A 27,269-nucleotide genomic window follows, 5' to 3' on the forward strand; every position below is an offset into this window, starting at 1 on the left:
CGGAGGCAGCCTGCCTGCCGCCCTCATGGTACCGGCAGAGTGTCCCCCGCAGCTTGCCGCCCCAAGCATGCACTTGGCGTGCTGGGGCCTGGAGCCACCCCTGCCGGAGGGGGGACATGCCACTGCTTCTGAGAGTGAAATGGAGCGGGGCAAACGCCCCACCCCACTCCCTGGCTGGAGCACTAAAGCAGGGCAAGCCCTGGACTCACTCCCCGGCGAGAGTTTGAGGGCTGTATTAAAACCTCTGGAGGGCTGGATGCAGCCCTCGGGCCATAGTTTGCTCACCCGTCCTAAAATTAAGCCAGTTCGGTGCTAGAAACTTTAGCTAGTATAGCAATGTTGGTTAAGGGGGGTGGTATGTGTGTGTGTTTTACATTTCTAAACCAGCAAAAGCCCTAGTAGAAGCAGTTACACTGGCATAAAAGGACTTTTGCCACTATAGTTTATCTTGCTTGCCAAAGTAGCATAAACTAAACTATACCAGCAAAAGCACTTTTTTTTGGAGGTATAAACTGCATCTACACTTAAAAGAGGGTTTTGCCAGTATAGCAGCAAAACTTAAATTCCAGGTTGTAAGGTCTACCTGACACTCATATCCATGATTCATATGATATGGAGTAGAATTGATAACAATGAACACTGAACTGCATTCCCTCTTTCCCTCTATTTTAGGGGCTCTCTGTGCTCCCTCTTTTCCACCTTCCACCATGGCAGAGTGTCTGTGTGGACTCCCCTCCCCTCCCCTCAGGGGCACCTTCTTCCCATCATCCTTCTTTCCACTTTTATTTCTTGTTGGCTCAGTATGGTGAACTGCTGCAGCTAATGGCCAATCTGGTCAAGCAATAAGCAGCACACGTTGGTCTGGTTATTAATCCAGATACAACTAAGTCACTGACTATTAGCATTAAGTAACCTCCACCTCCAGATTACTAGCAGTGCAGTACTAACCTGTGCGGACATAACAAGCAGGTAGCAACAGGGCCAGCGCTTCCATTAGGCGACCCTAGCCGGTCGCCTAGGGCACCAGGATTCAGGGGGTGGCATTTTGTGTGCTCCCCCCGGGGCACACGGGAGCTTCTGGTTCCACTCCCGTCACACCACCAAAGGAGGATCTTCTGCCGACGTGCCATGGAAAACAACGGCAGGCAATTGAGCAGCCGCTGTCGCCTGCGGCATTTCGGCAGAGAGTCGTCCTTTGGCGGCGCGATGGGAGCGGAACCAGAAGCTCCCGCACGCCTCGTGGGGAGCACACAAAATGTTGCCCTCCAAATTCTGCCTAGGACACCAGAAACCCTGGTGCCGCTCCTGGGTAGCAACTGTCAAATACTGTACTCGGGAAGCAACAGACTGGAGGATGCTCAAAAGATGGAGGTGCTCTTACAGCAGCAAGCATGTGTGTGTCAGGCCCTTCAGCGGCATCTGTGGAGACATTGGGCCACCAAGATTACTGCAAAGCTGTGGCTCTACAGGACTATGGTTATACCAACTGTATTGTTGGCAGTGAGGAAGGATGAAGAGTGGCAGATTGACATTTTTGATTCTTTGTCTTTGCCAGCTGCTCCATATTAAGTGGCAGGACAATCTTGGCAATGAGAGTAGTGGTAGCTCAACCCAACAACTCTCCCCATCAGCAGCAGTTCAATTTCAGCAGCTTTCTTGATATGGACATATTATTAGGATGGAAGACCAACAAATTACACAGTGCATTTACTAAGGAATGCCAGCACATAGTCAGTAATCAGGTGGTCAGCAAAAGCTTTGGTGATGCAGTAAGATAACCAATGACAGAAAGACTGAACATCCAGTCAGACTGTCTTAAAGCCCGAGCTAGAGATCAATTTGGCTGGCTTTCAATGTGAAAGGAAGCTATGTTCCTTTGGAATTTGCCATGATGACTGAAATGTAGCTACTACCGCCTAGAGAGAGGCTTGCATATACTGGTTGAAACTGGATTCTCCAGAGACCAATAGACAAAGGATTTTGGCATAATTAACCTCGGTTTAAAATGAATCAAGGCCTTCTACCTGATCCAGCAAACAGGCAGGATCTCCAATCCATAGAGGGCCCCATTCCTTAGGAAAGGGTTGGAATGGCTTTGGCCTACTGAGGCCACACAAGAGTGAATGTGTTGGTTCTGAGTTGAAGCTGTGATGATTTTATGACCACAGGAGAGACCTCTATGTGGGGTCTGAAGGACTAATCACCAACCAGAGCCCTTACAGAAGTAATGGGGTGATCTTTGATAAGCATATTAGCATGTATATAGATTCTTTTGTTTTTAATATGTTTTTTCCAAAATGCTTTCACCTTGAGAATAAGTGTACTTGCTATAAAGAGCTGTGTGGTAACTTAACTGTGGGAATTACACTGTGTACATCTATGAGGAAAGAAATGAAATAAGCCTGCTTAGGTAGTCTGGCTAATGCTGGGGAGGTTGCAGTATAGCCAGGAAACTTCAGCTTGGAAATACCCAACAACAGCAACAGCTGGGAAGCCAGAAGCCTTGAGCAGGTGCCCTTGCTGGACCACACAGGGAGAGTACAGGTGCTGATGTCCTGAACTTTGTCAGTTAAACAGGAGGTATTTTCCATACTCAGATATCTGAGCCTGCCTCTAGCGAGTCCTCTCACTCTCTCTCTAATACATAAAAATGAAACCAATCAATCCATCAGTCTCTGCTTTTCCAGTCAGTCCCCAGGTAAACCCTTCTATCTACATGGCTTAGCTTCTGATTGGGCTTGCTCTGTGAAACCTTGCCCTGTGTTGCTAGTGTCCTCATCCTTCAGCTATCACTACACAAAGGGGCATTTAACTGCTCCCTCCATTTAGCACAAATAAAAGATAGCTAGTCTTTTTTTTTTTTTTTTTTACACCAAGTCTGAGACTGATCTAAAGAACTAAGACATGTTTGATCTAGTGGAATATTATTCAAGTTGTTAGAGCTTCTAAACATTTTGTTGTGAGTATATACTTAATGGAGAAACAAAGCAGGTGAGATAATCTCTGATTGGACCTCAACCACCTTGTCCTTCTATTATCCTGTGACAGACATGACGACAACTACTCTGTACAGAACAGTGGAAGATACCAAATTTAGCCATCTGAAATGAAAACCAAAAAAGCAGAAGTTGGTCCCATGAAAGATATTACCTAATCCACCTTATCTCTCCATTAAGAATAGGACAGAGTTACAAGCACACTGGATATACTTTTACTGTCAGATATTTGAATTCACATTAGTTTTGAAAATTGTTAGCAAGTCAAACTTAATGGCAGTAAATAAAAATCAGATCTGTTGTTGAAATTTAGACAGAGAAAGAACTGTGAGCCTGAGGTCAGGCGACAGACTACGTAGTAAGAAACCTATGAACAAATGTATTAAAGGAATAAATGACAATAGGATAATTATGGCATTTGAGTTTTGAAAGTACCTTTTAATAAGTTAAACATAATTAAATTACTGACCAAACAAATCCATTCTTAAAATTGCACAACTCACACTTCCCCCTCTTTAATAGCCGTTAATCATATTTCTATTTTTGTTAAGCATTTGGTCTAAATTGCAAAAACGGTACTCACAGTAAATGAAATCAGTGCTGTTAGTCTATAAGGTGCCACAGGATTCTTTGCTGCTTTTACAGATCCAGACTAACACGGCTACCCTCTGATACAGTGCTGCCACAGTCAGCTGTTCCAAACTGAACTATGCCTCTCTATAGAAAGAGGTGGGTGGGGTAAGCAATATTCCTTGGAGGTCAAAAGTCTATTCAAGTACACCAAAAGACTTGAGGGCTGAAAGATGTGTTGCTCTTACAATTATGTAATAGATTTACTGCAGCTGAAAGATGAGGGACAGGCAAAACCTGTTCCCAGTAGGCATTTGGTAGTGCCCTTGTAAGGACAGAAACAGATAGTGCTCCAGATTCCAGACTTTAGCTGCACTGAGCATGCGCACATGAATTGAGCATACCCAGTAACTTTTGCGCCCGATCTGCAGCCTCATGGACCAGGCGGCAGGAGCACAGATGGTTTCCTTATGTGGCAGAAACTGCAGCTAGTTGGAAAACGGGAGGGTTGCTCAAAGTGACGTTACACCCTTGTATGCAGCTGGGTTTGTGTCTTTCATGGAGCCGCAGGTGAATTTCATCCTTTAAAAGCCAGGTGCTTCCAAGCTGCGACTGACCGTGGGAACTAGACACGGTTAGGTCAAGTTTATCCTCAGTAGCAAGTGGAAACCATCCCATCTCCCAAATTCCTAGACTTACCCTTTTGCCCATCCCCCAAAAAACAGGCGAGAAGCTTTCACACACCGAAGACCTGCGCTACCCCAGAGAGACAGACAGACAGGCTGAGGTAATAGCTTTGATTGGATCCACGTCTGCTGGTGAGCGAAGCAAAGCTTTCAAGCTTACCCTCAGGGCTGGGAAACTACCTCGGGGCGCCACAGAGACACCGAGGCAACGAGCTGCCCCAACCTGCCCAGCCACAGCTCGGGCTCTATCTCAGCCACAGTCCCCTCCGCCCTGAAGCCCGGGGGCAGCGCGTCCGCCCGCTCCCCGGAGCGTGGGCGGGTCGCTTAGTCTCCCACCCGCTCCCCATCGTGGGGGCCTCAGGCGCTGGCAGGGGCCCCCCGCCCCGGCTCCAGGCGGGACACCATCTGCATCCTGCGCAGGCCGCGAAGAAAGACTAGAGGAAGGGGCGGCCCTCTGGCCGTTCCGCCAATCAGCTCTCGGCTCTAGCACTCAGCCCCGCCCCTTGGGGTCCGCTGCGACTCCTCCCGCCCCTTTTTGCGTTCAGCCAATCAGTGGGTGGCGGGGAAGAAGAAGCAAAGCCTCTTCTCCCCCCGCTGGAAGACACGGCAGTGACTGCTCAGCAACGTATCCATGGGGCCTAGTCTCTATGGTTTTCCTGTACAGTCCGCCAGCGGAAGTGACGTACACAAAATGCGTAGCACAGACCCAAGCCCTTTACACTCTAAGACGCTTCTGATGAGGGGCGGGGCTCTGAGAGGTGATTGGATGAGTGAGCGGAGACCTGGGCCAGAATCTGGGCAGTTGATTGGTGCAAGGTAGGAGCCGCAGCGAGGTAATGATTGGTGGATCAGAGTAGAAGGCGAGGCTGGGAGAGGTGATTGGTGGAACGCTGGCGGGAGGTGGGGATAGGTGGTGGAGTCTGTTTCCCCGGTGACGCGCCTGCGCTCCGGGTGTGAGTGTGCGGCTGGGGGCTGATGGCGGAGGAGGCCGCCAGCGGCGCCCAGGAGCTGGAGGCGGCGGAGGAGCGGGGCCCGGGCGCGGCCTATCACATGTTTGCGCTGATGGAGGATCTGCTGGAGAAGCTGAAGCTGCTGAACTACGAAGAGGAGGCGCTGCGGCGCCACCACCTGCGGCCTCTGTCCAGGTGACACCTGACCCGGCCGGTGACCGCGGGGCGGAGGGTGTCTCACTGTGCTGGCCACGGGGGCAGCTGGGTCTGACCCCACCACAGTCTAGGGGCGCGGGGATGTACAGGGGCTTCTTGGCAGCAGCCCCCCCACCACCACCACACACGCATCCCCGGTAAGGGTAGGGGTGGTTTGCTGCTCGCTTCTTGGACGGGAGTGGGGGGTTGTCGTGGACCAGGACCCTGTTGTGCTAAACCCTGTACAGCCAGGAAAAGAGCTGGTCCCTTTCCCAAAGAGCTGGCAATCTAAGTATGAGGTGGGAGAGAATGGGTTCAGGCAGAAAGGGGCGCACAAGGAAAGGGTAAGATATTCGTTAGCAGGATTGGCAGGCTGCCTAGTTATGTCCTGGTTTATGCTACAAACTTTAGTTGGTAGAACTACATCGCTCAGCGGTGTGGAAAATCCACACCCCTGAGCAACGTAGTGATACCGATCTAGCTATGCTTTCCCCTTGTCATAGGCAGAATCTTCACTATCGTTTACAGAGCTGCAGCACTGTAAATCTGTGTCTGTGGGACGGACCTTATGGTGGCACTGCTGTACTGTTGCAGCTGTGCCACTGTAAGGTCTCCTGTGCAGCTGCTCTGTGCCAGCAGAAGAGAGCTCTCCCATGGGCATAATTAAACCACCCCCAACGAGCGGTGATAGCTGTGTTTCCCGCCGACTCAGCGCTGTCCACACTGTCACTTTTGTCAGTTGGGGAGTGTTTTTTTTACACCCTTGACTGACAAAAGTTTTACCAAAAAAAGTGCTACTGTAGACATAGCCTAAGTGTAGACAAGCCCTAACTCTTGTCAAGTTTATTAACTTCCCAAAAGTCTCTCTGTTTTTTTTTTTAAGTTTGTGTCTATTTTAAAAAATAGGTATTATGAGATATTCAAGTTTCATCTGCTTTGGATAACTGTACAGAGACTGGAGAACTAATGAAAATATTACTCATATTGTATTAGTGCCCAGAGGCTCCCAATAGGATTAGGGCCCCATACTGTTCTGTGAAGTACTTGAACCTAAGAGGATGTGCAGGTTCCTGCCCTGAAGTGTTTAAAATCTAAGTCTCAGTCTTACAGCTTGTACATTGGCAGACTGCAGTGTTGTCCACTTTCATGATTTTGTCACAAGTCCCATGAAAATTGGTGTGTTCCTTAAAGCCCCAGCTTTGGAGTCATAGGAATATATGAGATTCTCCATTTATATATATATATATATATAGTTCAGGCATAAAGTATGAAAATGTGATCCTAGTGCATCCCACACATTCAACACACAGAAGGTAAATAAAAACTCAGTGTGTTTGTTTTGGTTTGGTTTTAAATCTTAGTATTTTTAATGCAGTTTTGTGCCTCACATTGCAGTGGTGTGCACACTTCATACTTCTGTAGCCCTGTCCACATTGGTGGTGCATTGACTTTTGTTCAAAGCTTGAGCTTCTGGTGCGCATCCAGGGTTCTTCATGCCTTGCTAGCTGGAACTGCTCAAAGGCTCTGTTCATGGGGTATTGTGGGAGAACTTGTCTGTCCATCCTTTGGCCTTGTGTGGATGTGTTCTCAGCCCACCAGCTAAGACATTTCCGGGTCTGCATGTTCATGCTCATGGCTTCACTGTTGTTGCAGGACACACACACAAGGTCTGTGAGACTAGTGGACAGTTCAGTTATGGTGTCTGCCCTTTTGAAGGTGGTGGCAGCAGCTCTTAAAGGAGGGTAGTCTTGGTGCCTGCAGCACATTTGACACACTTGGTGCTTGCTACCATAGCCATGGATTTCCCCTATGTAGACTCGTGCTTCTGGAGCAGGGCCACAAGCCCAGACTGGTGGAATCACATTGTCCTGCAGACCTGGGATGACCATCAGTGGCTCCAGAACCTTTACATGAAGAAGTAGACCTTCATGGAGCTGTGTGAGAAGCTTTCCCTGACCTTCAAGTGACAGGAAATGCATATTAGTGAGGCCATATCATTGAAGAAAGGGGTAGCTGTTGCCATCTAGAAGCTGGCTACTCCACAGTGCTACAGGTCTATGGCTAGCCAGTTTGATGTTGGCAGTTTGTCTATGGATTGTGGTTATAAAAATAGTCATACTGTCTCAGACCAATGGTCCATCTAGCCCAGTATCCTGTCTTCTGACAGTGGATGGTGTCAGATGCTTCAGAGGGAATGAACAGAACAGTGCAATTATCAAGTGATCCAGTTCCAGCTTCTGGCAGTTGGAGGTTTAGCGACACCCAGAGCATGGCATTGTGTACCTGACTGTCTTGTCTAATAACCATTGATAGACCTGTCCTCCAGGAACTTAGTTAATTTTTTTTTTTAACCCAGTTGTATTTTTGGCCATCACAACATCCCCGGGTAATGAGTTCCAGTGGTTGGTGTGTGTTGTGTAAAGAAGTACTTCCTTATGTTTTTTTAAACATGTTGCCTGTTAATTTTATTGAGTAAGCCCTGGTACTTGTGTTATGTGAATATTGAAATTACACTTTCCTATTCATTTTCTCCATACCATTCATAGTTGTGTAATCAATCACTCACCCGCCAGCTTTGGGCTAATCACAGCCCTAATGTTCCTGAAATAATTGCTGACTTTGAGGGAATGGGCTTCCCAAACTGCACTGGGGCCATTGATGGTAGCCATATGCCCATAGTTTATTTGCAAGGAGCAAGAAAATGTTAGCCACAAAGGACACTACTTCATAGTTATACAGGCCTTGGTCAACCAGAGGTGCAGGTTCATGGACACCAGTAAGGGGTGTACTGGCAAGGTGCATTATGCCAGGGTGCTGAGGAGACCTGGTGTTTACCTTTTTGGACAAGCATGCACTAATCCCTCCAAGTGATAGGGTGTCTGTGCCCACCAATTTTAGGGGATCCTGCTTTTCCCCTTTCCTGACATGGCTCATTAAACTATACTCTGACTTCAGAAGGCCTGGTAAAAGAAGGTTCAGTTTCAGGCTTAGTGATTGTAGTATGAGGATGGAGTGCACAGCTGGCAGACTTGGGAAAGACTCTGCTGCCTTCCCAGTGTTGCCAATATCATTGTGGCATGCTGCACATTGCGCAACACCTGTGAGGTACGAGAACAGCATTTTTGTTTGGAGTGGAATGAAAATGCTGCTGGTTTGCAGGACCAATACAGGCAACCAGAAAGTGCACCTGTCATTACTGGGGCTGGATCCAAACAGGCAAAAGATATCTGACATGCCTTGTGTAACCTCATCCTAGGTTCACGAGGTGATGTGGATGAGGGGATTTGATGCTTGTAAACTGTTGTGGGCCTTGGATTTTATGTGCCACTGCTAAATTTAATGTGAGCTTTGCAGTATATTGAGTGTTTTGGTTGCTTGTATAAACATACTGCACTAGGTGAAGTCAGCGCGACTTGAGTAACCATTTCTGGTGATTTTTGTGGTGGTGTTTGAATAAACGATGCAGGGTTTTTTTGTTTTGTATTGGAGGGCATCTTATCAGTTAAAACTAGTGCTGTCGATTAATCGTAGTTAACTCAGTGTTTCACTCAAAAATTAATCGCGATCAAAAACAATTAATTGCACTTAGTCGCCATTTTAATCACACTGTTAACCTATAGAATACCAATTGAAATTTATGAAGTATTTTGGATCTTTTTCTACATTTTCAAATATACAGATTTCAGTTACAACACATAATACAAAGTGTACTGCTCATTTTTTATTATTACAAATATTTTCACTATAAAATGATTAAAAATAGTATTTTTTCAGTTCACTTCATACAAGTACTGTAGTGCAGTCTCTTTATCATGAAAGTGCAACATACAAATGTAGAATTTTTTGTTACATAACTACTCAAAAACAAATCAATACAAAACTTTGGAGGCTACAAGTCCACTCACTTGTTCAGCCAATTGCTAAGACAAACAAGTTTGTTTACATTTACGGGGGAGAGTGCTGCCCACTTCTTATTTACAGTGTCACCAGAAAGTGAAAACAGGCATTCACATGGGACTTCTGTAGCCAGCATTGCAAGGTATTTACGTGCCAGATATGCTAAACATTCATATGCACCTTCATGCTTTGGTTGCCATTCCAGAGGACATGCTTCCAGGCTGATGGTGCACGTTGAAAAAATAATGCCTTAATTTGTGACTGAACTCCTTGGGGGAGAATTGTATGTCTCCATTTCCGTTTTACCCAAATTCTGCAATATATTTCAAGTTACAGTAGTCTCAGATAAATGAGCACATCTTCATTTTAAGAACACTTTCACTGCAGATTTGACAAAACACAAAGCAGATACCAATGTGAGATAGCTACAGCACTCAACCCAAAGTTTAAGAATCTGAAGTGCCTTCCAAAATCTGAGAGGGATGAGGTGTGGAGTATGCTTTCAGAAGTCTTAAAAGAGCAACACTCCGATGCGGAAACTACAGAACCTGAACCACCAAAAAAGAAAATCAACTTTCTGTTGATAGCATCTGACTCAGATTATGAAAATGGACATTCATTGATCGGTCTGCATTGCATTGGACCCTTATTGAGCAGAACCTGTCATCAGCATGGACACATGTCCTCTGGAATGGTAGATGAAGCATGAAGGGACATATGAATCTTTAGCACATCCAGCATGTAAATACCTTGCAATGCCGGCTGCAACAGTGTCATGTGAACGCCTGTTCTCACTTTCAGTGACATTGTGAACAGGAAACAGGCAGAATTATCTCCTGCAGATGTAAACAAACTTGTTTGTCTGCGTGATTGGCTGAACAAGAAACAGGACTGAGTGGACTCATAGGCTCTACAGTTTTACATTGTTTTATTTTTGAATGCAGTTATTTTTTGTACATAATTCTACATTTTTAAGTTCAACTTTCATGATAAAGAGATGGCACTACAGTACTTAGGTGAACTGAAAAATACTATTGTTTTTTACAGTGCAAATATTTGTAATAAAAAATAAAGTGAGCACTGTACACTTTTTATTCTGTGTTGTAACTGAAATCAGTATATTTAAAAATGTAGAAGACATCCAAAAATATTTAAATATATGTTATTCTATTATTGATTAATTTTTTTAATCGCTTGCCAGCCCTAGTTAAAACCTAAAACTGGAAGCCCTAAGAGTGTTTTCCACAGTTATATTTTATATAGACAGTTGAGCTTTAATATGGATATAGTTTCATATGGATTCAGATTCTCTATTAAAACCTTTTTTAAAAAACTTGGACTTGTCCTATGTTATAACCAAAACAATATAAGAACAAAGCATATTACAGAAACAGTGAAAAACCTCCTTTTGCATAGATAAAAGAAAAAGAAAAGACTGGTGACTGAACAGCATAACAGTGAACAGAGAAGGGGCTAGTGAGTTACAGAGGTGGCCACTACAAGTATGCCCTGCCCCAGAATCTGGCTGATCATCTGGTGTTTCTTCCACCTGGTTTTCAAGCATCACCAGCCTGGCGTAGGTAAAAAGTTGGGGAAAAAATCAATAATATGCTGAGCTTGGATGCACATGCTTTATAGCTGTAGAATTGACAGTCTCCCTCTCCCACTGCGGACAGCATACTGTGACTAGACAGGGGCAGAAGAAAATATAGCCATCTTTGGGAGCTTTGTTGCCATTGGGACTTGTGATCAAAGCAGCCTGGGATACTGCAGCAATGCTGACAGCAGTGAAACTCAAAACAGCACTCCAGCATGACAGTTACAAACAGACTGGTAGCTTGCTATAAAACATGCACTTGTGTCTGCTAAGACTATAATCCAGATCCCTTTTTGTAACAATAAGCATATTCTAAAATAAGCATGCTTTAGTAAATAATAATATAAACAAAGCTAGTTGTGTCTCAGTAGTTTTTCCTCTCTGGGAATCTGTCTTGGATCCCATGTGGTTTGGTGGAGCAGGGAAATGGCGCCACAGAAATGGCATGGCTTCTCTGCTCAACAGAAGGTAAATACAACCTCCTGCATGTAATATCCTCCAAAATAAGAGTTATATGGATCATAGCCCAAAATGCCTCCCATTTATTGTAATAACAAAGGATGTGTCTTACACTTGCCAGGCACTGGGTCCTTCTGCATTGCCTCTTTCTCTTTGGGCTTCTTCCTGGGCCCATCTACAAACAGTTCTTCCAAACGTCTAATATCTCATCTAATGAGGTTTCCTGATAAATGTATTCTTCTAGATGGGTTTATATTTAAATTTGGAATTAATTCTTTCCTGACTTTTTTTTTTTAATTAAGATTCATAACCCTTTGATACTGTTTTTTGCTTATTGCTTTTCTATAGATCAGGGGTAGGCAACCTATGGCACCTGTGCCAAAGGCAGCACACAAGCTGATTTTCAGTGGCACTCACACTGCCCGGATCCTGGCTACAGGTCTGGGGGGCTCTGCATTTTAATGTAATTTTAAATGAGCTTCTTGAACATTTTTAAAACCTTATTTACTTTACATACAACAATATTTTAGTTATCTGTTCTAGACTTATAGAAAGAGACTTTCTAAAAATGTTAAAATGTATTACCGGCACGCGAAACTTTAAATTAGAGTGAATAAATGGAAGACTCGGCACACCACTTCTGAAAGGTTGCCAACCCCTGCTATAGATTTATTATCAATTTTTTCCTGTGGCCACTCATGAGAATTTAAACTAATTATTCTCACGCTGCATTTTTTTTCCTTTGGTAGATTTCTAATGTTTCACTATCAGTCGAATTAATGTTATTCTGTGTACAATTTGTTGGCAGGAACATTTTGCATAGATCCTTTCAAGGTGATCACTTGATGGTGATGTCTTTGGAATAATAGGGACAGATTCTGAATTCACAGAAGTCAGTGGGAAGAGAATTGAACCCACTGTATTTTAAGGGTCTGAGTGTGATGTAGAATAGTTATTGGGGTTTTATAAAAAGTAAGAGGCTAGCTCAATTCAGAGTAATTGAAATTGCATGAGCCCAACTGAAACTACTTGAGCAAGCTGGAGAGGGAGGACCGAGGTCTGTTTAGTTCCACGGGGGGCTCCAAAAACAACTTACACATTATTACATCATATAGACACAGTTGTTGGTTGCTCAGTCAGTCAAGGCAGGAAACACATTATTACATCATATAGACACAGTTGTTGGTTGCTCAGTCAGTCAAGGCAGGAAACACATTATTACATCATATAGACACAGTTGTTGGTTGCTCAGTCAGTCAAGGCAGGAAACATGAACTGCATTTAAAACCTGTAGTCTTATAGAAATTAGTCTTTCTGTGTGTGTCACATACATGATAGATAACAGTGGCTTGGGTGGTCTCATTTTGTGACCTTATTTATGGTGGAAGCTACTAAAAGTAAATAGCTTATCACAAACTGACTTGTCAAGGAAAATGTTTTCCCATGCTGTGTTGCCCTATAACTGAGGCATCTCAGGTTCAGAGAATCTCATATTTAACTTTTTTCCTTTTCAAATAGGCACTACTTTGCATTGCCCACTAATCCTGGCGAGCAGTTCTACATGTTTTGCACTCTTGCTGCTTGGCTGATTACTAAAGCAGGACATCCCTTTGAACAGCCGCAAGAATATGATGACCCCAACGCAACAATATCAAACATACTCTCAGAGTTGCGATCATTTGTAAGTGTTGAACATATTTTTGTGTTTTCAAAGGTGTGTTAGGTGTGCTTATAAACTTCAGAAATGGTAGTAATTGCTTCTTCAATCTCTGTGCTCACAGTTCCGAAGACTGGACAGACTCTTATTTGTAAGTTTCGTACCATGAAACTTAACATGAAGCTTATAAAGTCTGGGGCCACTAATTCCCTGTAATGAACTGCAAAAATGGTTTCATTCTACAGCAAGCTTGCTCTTAACCTTGGCTGCTATTATCACCCACAAAACTCTGAGTAGTTCATAGATTCCAAGGCCAGAAGAGATTGTTATGATAATCTAGTGAGTCTGATTGTCTGTATAACACAGGTCATAGAACTTCCCCAAAATAATTCCTAGAGCATAACTTTTAGAAAAACCTTCAATCTTGGTTTAAAAATTGCCAGTGATGGAGAATCCACCACAACTCCTGGTAAATTGTTCCAATGGTTAATTGTTCTCTGTGTTTAAAAATTTATTCCTTTTTTCTAGTCTGAATTTGTCTAGCTTTAGCGTCCAGACACTTGATCTTGTTATACATGTGTTATTCTCCTCAGGATTTCCATAACTGTAAGCAACTGTGGGTTCAAGCCGGAGCCCGAATATCTACACTGCAGTTTTATAGCCCCACAGCCCAAGCCCCTCAAGCCAGAGTCAGCTGACTTGGACCAGCAGGAAGTGTTTTAGTGCAGTGTAAACATATCCTGTGTTACCCCTCTGCCACAGCAACTGAGAGTTGTGCTGTTGCTAACCTGTGTCTCGGCTCCCATTTGGCACTCCAGTCTATCTGCCTTGCCAGCAAACTCTACCACTCCAAACCTTGCCTTGCAGGTAACAATCAGTGAACCCCAGTTTCTCTGTTCCCCAGAAACATTTCCCTGCAGTTTCCAATCCCTCACCATAAACGCACAGAAATGATTAAGGTCGTTGTCACCGAAGAGGCAGAGCAGACATCAGCCTAAGTGTATTATCAGTGCTATGACCTTTATCCATCAAACTTGTAATCTCATCAAAAAGACACATCAAGTTAGTTTGTACCTAAGTTACCACTAATTTTTAGTTTTATGAGCAGTTCCTCTTTATCTGTCAAGACAAGGTCTACTACTCATTTGTGCTTATGTTGCCTGCTTTAACCTGTAAATAACTCTTTTTCTACTTAATAAATCCTTAATGAGTTTACTATAGAATTGGCTACCAGTATTTGTCATTGGTTGCATGTTGGATGCAACACTTTTTGAATTAGAAATTTCAAGGATGCTCTATTACCGGTACAGCGTATGTCACTCAAATTGAAGTTCCCATGATCACGTAGCTTTTTCCCCCAAGACATTATAGTTAGCTGCGTAAGAAGGTGATCATTCTGTTCCCTTGTGTGATTTGGTGTTCTGTAGCAGACACCAACTAATACCTTATAGCATTCTTTATCTGCATTCACTATCGTTTTCTTCCAAATTATCAGTGATTCGGAAACAGGTAATGCCATTTTTTTTTTACCTAGAATGCCACTCCCCCTTACCTTTTGCCCAATCAATCCTTCCTAAATGGATTGTAACTGTCATGCTGCCTGGAGTGGTTCACAGCCATGAGTGCCATCCTCAGAACGGACTGTCAAAGCAGGACAGACACAGCAAACTGATGGTATGCTCTGTAATTAGGTTTCACCAACCCAGTGACAAATGTGAACTCCTGGATCATTGTAACCATCTTACCATGCAGTCACAGACAGCCCCTTGAGCACTCTAGTCTATCTTGCCATCCAGGCAAACTGGACTTATTGATAAATGATCACTTAAACCAAAACTCACAAAATATTCAGGTTGCTCCCAGTCCCAAGAGACCTATCCCTTACCTCAGTTCAATTTATATCTTAGATCTCACACCAAAGACAACACTGGTAGCCAATTCTATAGTAAACTAATTAAGGATTTATTAAGTAGGAAAAAGAGTGTTATTTATAGTTTAAAGCAGGCAACATATAAGCACAAATGAGTCACAGTCTGTGGTTCCAAAAGGTGACAGAGATACAATAATCTGTCCACTTAATGTTTTTTAGAGCTAACCCAGGTTAATCCTGGGGGGTCTCTGCTTTTGGTTTCTTAGCTCAACCCCTATGAGAACTCAAACAGCAAAGAGAGATTTAGTTTCTCCTTGTCAGGGATTTTTATCCAAACTGATGGGATGAGTTCATGTGTAGGTCTCTCCCTCCTGGAGGGAGTATGGAATGCAGTCTACGAAGTCTCTGTCCTTTGATGCTGCATGATACGTCATATGCCTTCAGTGGGCTGTGGATGAGCACTTTACCTTAATCAGTGCTCCTTTTCCTGTTTGGTGAGTTACACAATTATAGAGGCTTACAGTGCAAATACTCAAGATAACTTTATACCATGGGCCATAGAGATTATAAGTGATATATGCATCCTACTAGCATTTCATTAAGTCTAAATACTAAACACATCCTTAGCAATTTAACATCTAATATCTATTTTAGTAATTCCAACACACAGGAAAGCAAGACTGGTTTACAGCTATGCATCTGTAACTGTTTAGTGAGGCCTGGGGCCATGGCACAAGTTGGCACCTGGTCTGCCACATCACAATAACCATTGATTTTAACATTGCAATCATGTGAATCATTGCACCAGGTTTCAGTAATACCATCTAGATTAAATTTATGATAATTAAATGAGTGATTCCAATTGCTCTTATTTGTTACCTGTGCTCCTAGAACTGGTGTATAGGCAATTCAGGAATTTTTTCTCCATTTTCTTTGGTTCCTTGAAAAATTTTGTTCTCAACCTCTCTTTTTGTGCTAAGTCAGTGTTTATATCTTCCCTCTTTTTAAACTTCCCCTCCTGACTACACTAGACAGTTTGTCCCTCAGGAGATTAGCCAGTCTTCTAAGGTGAGAGAGGGCTACAGTTTAGATGGCCTCTACCTCAGCAGAAGAGGAACCAGCGTTCCACGAAAATAATTGAGTTTAACATTCTGTAAAATGGTTTAAATCAGACTTACTTTTTCCATTGCCACAAAAGATGCATGGGAAATACACTGCTATATGTACACACTGAAGATTTTTCTCTTAAATCCTTTTACAAATGTTAATGTTCCTACTCCTGTGGAAATCAATAGTAAAATTCCCATTGATGTTAGTGATTCAGAATTAGGCTCGTACTTTGGACTTCTTTCTTCTTCTATTAAAGAATAAAAGTCAGACACAAACTGCTCTGTTGACAGGAACTATTGGGAAATGTTTTTCCAACAAAGAAATTAAAAGAATTAAAACTGAATTAAAAGAAAGAGCTGACGAGGATAGATATTCCATGGACAGCACTAGAGGAGCGTTGCAACCGGAGAATACTCCACAACCAATAGCTATTCAAAACCTATTGTAAAAAGAGAAACTATATAATTAATAAGCTGTTTTAAAATGTTTGAAGTGCTGTCCTATGGAAAGGTCTAATGATGGAGCATCTCCTTGGAATGGTAAGGATGTTCTTATTCCATAAACAAAATAGTAACATACGCAACTGTTCCTTCTCTAGTACAGTAATAAAATAGTTTTATTTGCTGCTGATAGGAAATTATTTTTACTTAACCCAAACATTTTCCCTAAAACTACTATTTAAAGAAATCCATGACTTTGGGAAAGTGTCTAGACTGAAAGGAAATTGTCACATCTGAAATGCTAGCTATATATATATTTACCAGACTCTTGAAGTCCTTCCAGAAAATATTTGGGTACAAATGGTCAACAAATTCTATAAAATACCTGGGAATTCAAATCTCATACAACCTAGAAAACTATGATTTAAATGTCAAACCACTATTTCAGCAAATAAAAAAGATCTGCAGTGCTCAAGGAAGTATGCAGTTTCTTGCTTGGGAAAAATAAACTCAATCAAAATGAATATTTTGCCAAAGATTTCTTCCTTGTTTCAAGGTTACAGAAATATAAAGAATGTTAGTATTTATATGGAATAAGAGAAGACCAAGAGTGAGTGCAGATACTTTGCACAAATTCATTGGACAGAGTGGCCTAACTGTTCCAAATACTCTCTGATGTCAAGCCAGCTATCTCAAAGCAGTAGTGGGTTGGGGATGCTCAAACTCAGCCAAACACAGGATCTTTATGGAAGAAGAAAATTGAAGCAGTATAAATATTGCTAGACTACCACAGATTATAATAAATAATCTCTCTCCATTCAGAAATAGCAGCGGCTATTCTATGGGTTTTGAATAGAACTAAAAATATTTTTTTCCCTTACCAGTGGCACCCTTTGCAAATATCCAGATGTTGAACCATAGAGTTTTAAAGAATGGGGGAGCCATCGACTACATATGGTTGGCCAGCTATTCAGCAAAGAAACTTTTTTTCTAATTTATTTAGAGATCAAAACTAACTTTAACCAACCTACTCTCCCATGGTATCACTACTTTCAAGTGTGGCATTATATGTCCCAACTTTCCAGAAAAGCTGTCCTATACAGAAAGCTAACTTGAATAGAAGTGATGGAGTCAGGCCAATTAAGAAACATAAAAATAGCTAATTTTACATCAGTCTTTGCAGACAACTTTCCTAACAAAAACATGTCCATATATATTATATGATGGGAAAAGGACCTGGGCAGACAAATTACCCCAGATGAATGAGATCTGAGCTGGAAAAGAAGGCTCTCACTCTCACTTTGTAGCATGATAAAAGAAAATTTCTTAAGATACTGTTTAAATGGTACCTCATGCCAGTCAGGTTAAAAATGTATTCTCATTCAGTCTTTTTGAGAAATTGTGGTGAAAGTGATTTTATGTCCAGTCATCAGAGAGTATTGGGATGTGATTCATAATCACGTATTACAACTTGTTGGATACTTAACCTTCCTGTGGCTTTCTGGTGGAAATGGTCACACAAAAGGGAATGAATTAATTTCTCATCGCTAGTAGCTGCTCGGCTGTTAATAGTCTCTCATTGAAAAAATAAAAATAGTGCATCCAATTCTAGAGGAATTGCTCAAGAAATATGGAAAAATTAATGCACAAATTATGTACCCATCAAAACAGAGGATACATAGATATTTAGATTTATTCAATACTCAGTGTGTTCATCTGTCAAAAACAAAATCAGCACACCTGGCCAATTTTTTCAATAGACATGCCTCATTTGTTAAATATGTGTAATTAGTGATTTCACATAATTTAAAAAATCACTAGAGTGAGTGTGGAGTAGTGTAAATATACTCACTCTGTAATGTGCTAATACCCTGTTAAATAGAAAGATCTGATGATTGTGTTACAGAATAAAGTTTCTCTAAACAAAAGTACACTTATAGTTGTTGTTGTTTTGTCTCCAATATTTACATGGCAAGGATTTGTAAACCTGTTAAAAGGTCCTAAATAAATAATTAAATAAAAGTGGGTAGAAATTTATAGAAGCACTGTATACTGTGAACACTTTGGTATTAGTGTAGAAAATCTGTTTACCTGTCTGAAGGAAAACATTATTAATTGCTGGCCAGTGATCATGTATCTCTTTGTTTTAGGGGAGGTCTGTGGATTTTCCTCCTTCAAAGTTAAAGGCAGGTTATGGAGAGCAAGCATGTTATGTTCTTGATTGTTTAGCTGAAGAAGCCTTGAAACATACTGACTTTAGCTGGAAAAGGTATAGTGTTCTTATAAGAATCCCTCTGTATAACTGGTTTTCAAATGAACAAATGCTAATTGTACAGGAGGACAGACCTCATGTATATTAATGAAGCCAGAACAAATAAGTGTTAAATCTTTATTTATAGTTTATACTAGGTTCAAAAGATTAGTTCAGTCAAGCTTGTAACAGTAGGACAAATTAATTCCTAGTTCACTACCGCTCAATTTGGTGGAGTTACACCAGAGCTGAATTTGGACAGTTGTGCGATGGGTTGTTTGTTTGTTTTTTCTCTTCCCTCCCCCCCTTTCATTTAACTAGATTATATTAGCTGGGTTAGTTTAATAGCTCTTGTTTATCTTCCTGTATAGTACACCTCTACGCCGATATAACACTATCCTCGGGAGCCAAAAAATCTTACTGTGTTATAGGTGAAACCACGTTATATCGAACTTGCTTTGATCCACTGGAGTGTGCAGCCCCCTTCTCCCCCCTTCCCCCCCCCCCCAAGCACTGCTATACTTCATTATATCCAAATTTGTGTTATATCAGGTCATGTTATATCAGGGTAGAGGTGTATTATCTTTTGCTATCAAACACTTGGGTATTGACCTATTGATTGATGCCTTGTTATAAAGTCTCAATACCTAATTTCTGGCTTTTTTCAATGGTAAGTAAGGCGAACTGTAGAGTCTAGATGCAATTAAACAATAAACTCAATACATATTGTGATCAAAAGGAAAATTTGGGAGAAAGGCGAGTGGAGAGGAATTTCCAAGAAGTGAAATTTTGTTAGTTTGGCTCTGAAATGGTACAGAGGAAATTAATGTGATGGCTAAAGTATACTGTTTACTATTACGTATCACTTAAACGTTGTCAATAAGACCAAAATTAATCTGTAGTGACTCGTGCTTGAATCTTCTAAGGTTAAGTAACAAGTGAAAATGAATCTGAACCTAACCCCTAGGTGTCTTCACAACAGAGAAATTGTACTTTTTGGCACAATAATGAATCCATGCATTGAGTTCTAAGGGTATGTCTACACTATGAAATTAGGTCGATTTTATAGATGTTGATTTTTAGAAATCAAATTTATACAGTCGATTGCATATCTCCACACTAAGCACATTAAGTCAGCGGAGTGCATCCTCACTACCATGGCTAGCATCGACTTACGGAGCAGTTCACTGTGGGTAACTATCCCACAGTTCCCACAGTCTCCGCCACCCGTTGAAATTCTGAGTTAAGCTCCCAATACCTGATGGGGCTGAAACATTGTTGCGGGTGGTTTTGGGTACATGTCATCAGTCGCTCCAGCCTCCGTTGAAGCAACAGCAGACAATCGTTTTGTGCCTTTTTTCCTGAGTTACCCGTGCAGATACCATACCATGGCAAGCATGGAACCCGCTCAGCTCACTGTCACCGCCGCTGTTGTGGGCAAGTCTACTGTTGGGGCTGCTGTGATCCAAGTAGCCAATGCAATCATTGACGTTCTGTTATCAAGGGTAGTGACTCTGGGAAATGAGTGGGCCTTTTTAGATTTTAGGTACATCATATTCCTGTCATTTGTCACTGGTGAAGAAGTCTTACAACCGTACATTCCAGTCTAGTTGGCGCTGTAACACCCCATAGCGCTTCTGTAGTTGACACATATAGCAGCTCCAAGGCTCTTGCTCTTTTGCCTTGGCTGCCCTACCCGGACCTCCAAGCATTTGACACAGAAGCACCTGCAGCAGCTGGCATTGCTTCACAGCAGACAGTGCAATAGGACTGCTAACTGTCGTCATCCACCGCTTCCACTGCAATTCTACTCTCCTGCTCCCCAGCAACGAGCATGGGGGATCCACACTGGTCCCCGGGTGCTGCTGGCAGCAGGTGGTGCAGTAGGACTGCTAGCCATTCTTGTCAGACGTGTAGCTTGGCCTGGTGTTCTGGGAAGTCTTCCCTGCCCGGCTCCTAGCAACCTCCAGGGCATGGTGTATGGCTCCATCACTTTCCCTGCAGCTCTGCTCTCCTGTTCCCCAGCGACTAGATGGGGGATCCGTTCATGAAGCCTGGATAGTAGTAAGGAGCAGTTCAACTATAGGCCAAGCAAGTGCAAAATGGTGGTAGAATGTGCATTTGGATTTTTAAAAGCTCACTGTTGGTCAGACCTCATACCCTTTCCCATTGTTATTGCTGCTTGCCGTGTGCTCCATAATATCTGTGAGAGTAAGGGGGAGACGTTTATGGCGGGGTGGGAGGTTGAGGCAAATTGCCTGGCATCCGATTTTGAGCAGCAAGACACTAGGGCGATTAGAAGAGCACAGCAAGGCGCGCTGTGCATCAGAGAGGCTTTGAAAACCAGTTTCATGACTGGCCAGGCTTCGGTGTGACAGTTGTGTGTTTCTCCTTTATGCAAACCCACCCCCTTCGTTGATTTTAATTCCCTGTAAGCCAACCACCCTCTCTCCCCTTCAAAATAAAATAACTATTGTTTTGAAACCATGCATTCTTTCTTTCTTTCTTAATTAAAAAAAAAAAAAGAGATAAAGGGAAAGGTAGCCCAGGTAGGGTGGGGGAGGACTGAAGGACAAGGCCACATTGCTTATTGTAGCCACGCTAAAAAACAAACTGTTTGAATGACAGCCTTCTGTTGCTTGGGCCATCCTCTGGAGCGGGGTGGCTGGGTGCCCAAAGCCTTCCCAACACTTTCTGGGACGTCTGGGTGAGGAGGCTGTGGAACATGGGGAGGAGGGCAGGTGGTTATACAGCGGGGGTCTGTGCTCTTGTTGGCTTTCCTGCAGCTCCAACAGATGCTTCATCATGTCCGTTTGCTCTCCCATAAGCCCTAGCATTGCATCCTGCCTCCGCTCTTCGTGCTCACTTAATTCTTCCTAGCCTCTGCCACTGAAAGGGCATAGCTTAATGCATGGAGGCAATCAGTGCGGGACGACTGCATGAGCTTGGAAATCATGTCATCGCGAGTGTGTTTTTTTTTCGCCTTCTAATCTGCGATAACCTCAGGGATGGAGATGATAGGGGGAGCGTAGGAAACATTCTGTGCTCTACAATTATGGGGAGACTGCATGGTCACCTGTGCTTCTGAGTTCGCCACACTGACCAAACAGAAAATGACATTCAAAAGTTCCTGGGGCTTTTCCTAGGTACCTGCCTAGTGCATTGGAGTTCAAAGTGCCATCCAGAGCGGTCACAATGGAACACTTTGGGATAGCTCCTGGAGGCCAATTCTGTCGATTTGCATCTGCACTACCCCAAATTCGACCCAGCAAAGTCAATTTTAGCGCTACTCCCCTCACCGGGAGGAGTACAGAAGTTGATTTTTAAGAGCCCTTTAGGTTGACAGAATGGGATTGGGTGTGGACGCATTCATTTTTAAATTGACCTAACGCAGCTAAATTCGACCTAATCCCGTAGTGTAGACCAGATCTAAGCCTAGACTAGTCAAATGTTTTCAGGTCAAAACTCTAATATGTTGTGTCTATGTAAATTCCTCGTCACTGTGCTTCATTATAGCTGGGCATAGTCAGCATCCATAACTCTCCTAAGAATTTTGTTTGCTTATAGTTGTTCTTGAAAAGTACATTTATTGTGTGGCTTGAAAGCTGTAACATTCCATGAATGTGTATGTTGTTTCAGACCAGCATACCCAACAGAGGAGCTAGAAGAAGAAGCAATAACAGAAGATGATGCGGAATTGACACTTAATAAACTGGAGGAAGAAATTGAGGTAGGTCCATATGATTTTTTCCAGTTATACTTATCAACAGTGAGCCTTTTCGTTTTGTTTTGTTGTCCGTGCCCTCATCCTTTTTTTTCCCTAGACTTTCTTGTGTTGTCAGCTCCTCTTTACTTCCCCTTGTTCTCTTTTTTATTTAATTTAATTTAGAGTATAGTACTCTAGACTGTAAGCCTTACAGGGCAGAGCATCCATCTTTATCTGCATGTACAGGTATTGTAAAGCATCATAGACATTTATGGTGGAATAGAAAGAAATACCTTATTTCCTATGGGACTGAATCCAGAGGTGCTTGGTTTCTGCTGAGGCAAACTCTTATTGATGTTAATTGGAGCTTTTGTTTAAGCAAGGACTTCAAGATCTGGCTTATTGCTAAAAAGTCCCACACCACTTCACAAATACAGGGCCCAATCCTATAACCCTTATTTACACAAATAGTCTAGAAACCTAAATGGAAATTGCAGAGCAAGATATATTTCCTGAATGAAGCATTTGCAACCTGAGTCCAATCCAATTCCAAAGGAAGTCTTTCCACAGACTTTAATTATTCAGAGGTTTATTTCTGTTGTAAATGGGTTCTTCGCTCATTTACTTTGGTGTTTCTTTTTCTGTTAATCTGTAAAATTCCGGTTGCCTAATTCCTAAATATAAAGATTATTGTAGGCTGCATTGTTAGCAAAAGATTGTGATACCTGGACTTAAGACGTATTTAATTTCTGCTGATGGATGGATGTTGAGTGGCTGTTTGGTTGCTAAAGGTCTTTTTCACTCAGATATTTTTATAGGACTTGAGTCTAATTTTCCATAAACCGGTGGTATGACATCATCACAGGATCTTTTCATCTGGATGAGGTCGTGTCAGCATCTTCAAAAGTGGCCTCCACTCTGTGTTTTTTGATTTTCTGGGTGTCATAGGTATGCAGCCTCTGTGGCATGCAAACATTGAATATTTGTTTTAATTCCTGGTTTAAGCAGTACTTTTCCTGAATATGATGCTAACTAAACATGACCTAACTCAAACATGAGTTAGCCTGGCACCTGATTTGTTGAAAGGCATTGGAGGGAGGGGTGGCCGGGCTGAGTAAGCGCAATTTACAAGCCAAAAGAATTAAGGGTAAAAGTAAAGAAGCCTCCCCTGTTGGGTCATTAAACCACCTGAGGGAAGACTTGTGTTCCTGAGACCTAAGGCCAGGCAATCTAGGGAAAGGAAGTCAAGACATTGACTAATATGCTATGTAAGGTTTTTGACTGGTCTCCCTGCCCCCGACAAGGTCCAACTAGTGAGAACTGTGTTAGTAACATCATCTGCCTCTTTGACTGCAGTCCCAGCTCCTACGGCAGAAGAGTCTAGAGAACTGCAAGAGTTGAAGAGTTTCAAACCCCCGTTATCTTACATATCACATTTTTCTTTTTTCTTTTGTTTTTGTTAGCTGGGAAAGTGTGGCTGTATAGGTGCATGTGTGTATGAGTAGCCAGAAAATCTACACAGGGAAGGCACAAGAAAGAAGAAAGTTCCTCAGATTTTAAACAATCCTAAACTTAGCCTCCTAGGTGTTCAGTAAAAGTGTGTTCTGCATCTGAGAAACCTAAGAAACTTAAGCTGTCAGCTGTAAACTGTCAAGAATTGTCAAACTTCCACTCACTAGAGTATTTTGTTGAGGCTGTGAGATCTGTGTTGGGGAGAGGAAAACCACACAGGAGGAATCTTATATTTGACTTTGAGGTTGTGGTTTAGAAGACCTGAATCAATAATTTGGTTTCCGTTATAAAATATTCAGTCAGCTCTACATTTTGATTTTATTGCCAATGGTAAAACTCTTTAGTTGGGGTTTTTAACCAATGGAAAACCACCTCCTTAGATTCCTTTTTGGAATTATGAGGAATATTTATTGTATTAATGTAATGATTTAATTCCAATCCAATATACTTTAACTTTTTTAATTTATTTTAGTAGTAGTGTCCATAGCTTAGTTTTGGTGATATGCTTTCTTAATTTTATGTGTAATAGTTTTAATAAAATTTATAAAATTGGTACTGAATCATGTTTCTTTTAATAAGTAACAAGGGTGAAGAGTCCTTGGGGAATATTAGCTGGTAGATCCTAAAGCCCCAATTTAGCCTTTGGTTCTCACAGCTGCTATTATTTATATTATGGTAGTGCTGAGTCACAGACCAGACCCTCACTGTGTTACATGCTGTACAAATACATGTCAAAAAAACATCCCTGCCTGGCAGAGCTTAAAGGTAACTGAATTGTGCTCAAGGGCCAAATTTTGCACTGGTGTGAAGTGTAGATTGTCATTTACACCAATACTAATCTGATCCTTGGAGTAGATCTGCCTTGTGTGTGTTAATGTAATATACTATGTCACTTGTGCTGTCTGGAATGTAACTTCCATTTGACAATGAATTTAGGCTGTGGTTTTTCAAGAGTCTTGGGAACTGGACACCTAGCTCCCTTATTTTCCCTTTAAAATCCCATCTTAAATCTAACTTCTATAAAAGAAACATGCTACCCAAAGATGCTGCATGTCCTCATGAATTTCAATAAACACAGGCTGTACTTTCCAAAACTACATGTTACAAAAACTTGAAAAATATTATTTGTTCTGCTTTAGTTCAGGAAAAGCTGAGGTTTTTGAAGGAAAATAATAGTGTTTACTAATGAAATGTTCTGCAACTTTTCTTTAAGGAAGAAGAGACAGACAATGAAGAGAACTTTATTGATCTGAATGTTCTAAAGGCACAAACCTATAGATCAGTAAGTTATTACGTATTAGCACCCTGATTAAAATATAGCAGATCTTTACAGCTTAAACCATAACTTATTTACATTGGTTTTACAATTTATGAATAAAGGCTGTCACTTGATTTTTGTCAATATAGTCTAAATATCAAAAACATACTAACTATAGAGGACCAGCTTATTTTAAAAGACTTAAATACATCAGGTTTCTAAACTTCAGAATCTTTCAAAGTTATACGAATCTTGAAGAATCAACTTCCAAGAACTTAAATAGCACCTTGTTTCTATGTACATATCTTTTTTTAATTGGATCCAAAATAGTTTCATGTCTATCTTACTGGTAATGCTTTATTCATTCATTTTAATTGTAATAAAATCAGATAAGATGCTTTAAGTCCTAATACTTAAAGGTACAAAGAAACAGCAATAAATCATAAAATAATATAAATCAAATTGTTGTAAATTTTCCTAAGCATGAATATTTCTCCTTCTTCTGAATGTTTTAAACCATTGTAACTTGATCACTTAGCAATTGTTTTCTTTTGAAATTTAGAAACCTTGAAATGTTTGTTTAGGATATGAAAGAATCTACAAAACAAGAAGAAATTTTAGAGTCCACAACAGATGCAGCAGAGTGGAACCTGGAAGTGGAACGTGTTCTGCCACAACTGAAAGTTACAATCAGAACTGACAATAAGGTGTGTAAGAACATGTGTATGCTTTGGTATAAATGAATTGAATAAGCAGTTTATGGTGAATATCTGCCATTTTTATATATCCCAGTCTTTAAACAATACTGAATAATTTACAGTGAGATGTTCCAAAACTACCTGTAACTTGCTGTCCCCTGCAAGAGATGGGAATTATTTATTTTAATGTTTTTCTAATATTTTATAGTAATTTCTACTGTACTAATATCAGAGCATTTCAGTCATTTGCTAATGTGTAATTGAATTCCAGTGGAAACTTTTTAAAACATGGAAAACATTTTTCAGGTCGAACCTTTAATTTGGCTTCAAATAAAAGGTTTTATTGGGACAATTACAGAAATACAGCAAACACATGGATTACTGTTGGATAGTACTTTTTGTGTCAGCCACATGAGAGGCATAGATTCTAGTTCTAGCACGGCTACAAACTTTTCTAAGTTTGGGCCATGTCCGTCTGGTCCTCAGCCCATTTATTAAACGGCCAAGGGGAGCATGGTATCTGTCTTTTACTGTAGAGGAATGAAGCTTTGCTAAATGTGAGCTGTGAAGCGTAGAATTTTGTTAAAGCCAATCAGTGCAAGAGTCGACTACAATGCATGATCTGCTGGTTCCCAACCCAGAGCCCTATCTCCCATGTTAAACACAAGAGGAAGAGGATTCATTGTCTTAGTCTCTATGCTTTAGTGCTCTGAGAGCTTCCCTAACTGGAAGCAGGTTTCCTTTCCTCCCTGGCCTCTCCCACTCAGTATAAAGAAGAGCATTACACTTCATACTCTCTGCAGGTTCTTAATTATGCATACACGCTCAGAACCAATGGAAGATTGGCAGATTATTAACAGAGCATGTTATTAAATAAATAGTACAGTAACTCCTCACTTAACGTTGTCCCAGTTAACATTGTTACGTTGCTGATCTATTAGGGAACAAGCTCGTTTAAAGTTGCACAATGCTCCCTTATAACGTCTTGGCAGTTGTCTGCTTTGTCCACTGCTTGCAGGATTCTCTGGAAGAGCAGCCCCTCCTTGGGATTAGAACCAGAGGGGGCCAGCAGCCCCTCCCCCATCAGCTCCCTTAAATTCCCTGTAAGGTATATGGCTTGGCAGCTGCCCGACAGCAGTTCAGGTGCCCCTCCCCTCACTGCCTTCCTGCCCCGCCCTCTGTCTTGGAGCTTTTCTCCCGGGAGCTTCCTGGTTGCTGGGGGAGGAGGGAAGAAGGGTGCTGATCTCAAGATGTCCCCCTGCTCCTGCCCCTCCCCCCCACTCCCTCTTCACAAAGCTGAGGGGGGGACGGGGCTCAGGGACAGAAGGGAGGGAACTTGCTGGAAGCTGTTGCTTCCTGTGTGAAGTGGCTGATCTGCTTAAAAGGACAATGTACTTGAAGTGCGGTCAGCATCCTT

General features: G+C 41.9%; 2 protein-coding genes across 8 annotated transcripts in view; one reads left to right on the plus strand and one right to left on the minus strand.

Moving 5' to 3' along the window:
* HHLA2 (HERV-H LTR-associating 2) overlaps positions 1–4,664 on the minus strand; it is a 31,124-nt gene extending 26,460 nt beyond the window's left edge. For 4 of the 5 annotated variants that reach the window (XM_030582197.1, XM_030582173.1, XM_030582179.1 and 1 more), the window contains exon 1: positions 3,580–4,664. The gene's annotated coding sequence lies outside the window, so the exon portion shown is untranslated. The remainder of the gene's footprint in view (positions 1–3,579) is intronic. The other variant, XM_030582189.1, reaches the window with a different exon arrangement.
* A 544-nt stretch (positions 4,665–5,208) lies between these two features.
* The window catches only part of IFT57 (intraflagellar transport 57), a 31,220-nt gene continuing 9,159 nt past the window's right edge, over positions 5,209–27,269 (plus strand). For 2 of the 3 annotated variants that reach the window (XM_030582206.1, XM_030582222.1), the window contains exons 1-6: positions 5,209–5,397; positions 12,869–13,031; positions 18,578–18,696; positions 22,318–22,408; positions 25,110–25,178; positions 25,739–25,861. In XM_030582206.1, the coding sequence (XP_030438066.1) occupies positions 5,228–5,397; positions 12,869–13,031; positions 18,578–18,696; positions 22,318–22,408; positions 25,110–25,178; positions 25,739–25,861 (735 nt within the window). In that variant the 5' untranslated portion in view covers positions 5,209–5,227. Of the gene's footprint in view, positions 5,398–5,451; positions 5,556–12,868; positions 13,032–18,577; positions 18,697–22,317; positions 22,409–25,109; positions 25,179–25,738; positions 25,862–27,269 lie in introns of those variants that run through there. The other variant, XM_030582212.1, reaches the window with a different exon arrangement.

Source organism: Gopherus evgoodei, chromosome 1 (assembly GCF_007399415.2).
Source record: "Gopherus evgoodei ecotype Sinaloan lineage chromosome 1, rGopEvg1_v1.p, whole genome shotgun sequence".
Taxonomy (NCBI): domain Eukaryota; kingdom Metazoa; phylum Chordata; order Testudines; family Testudinidae; genus Gopherus; species Gopherus evgoodei.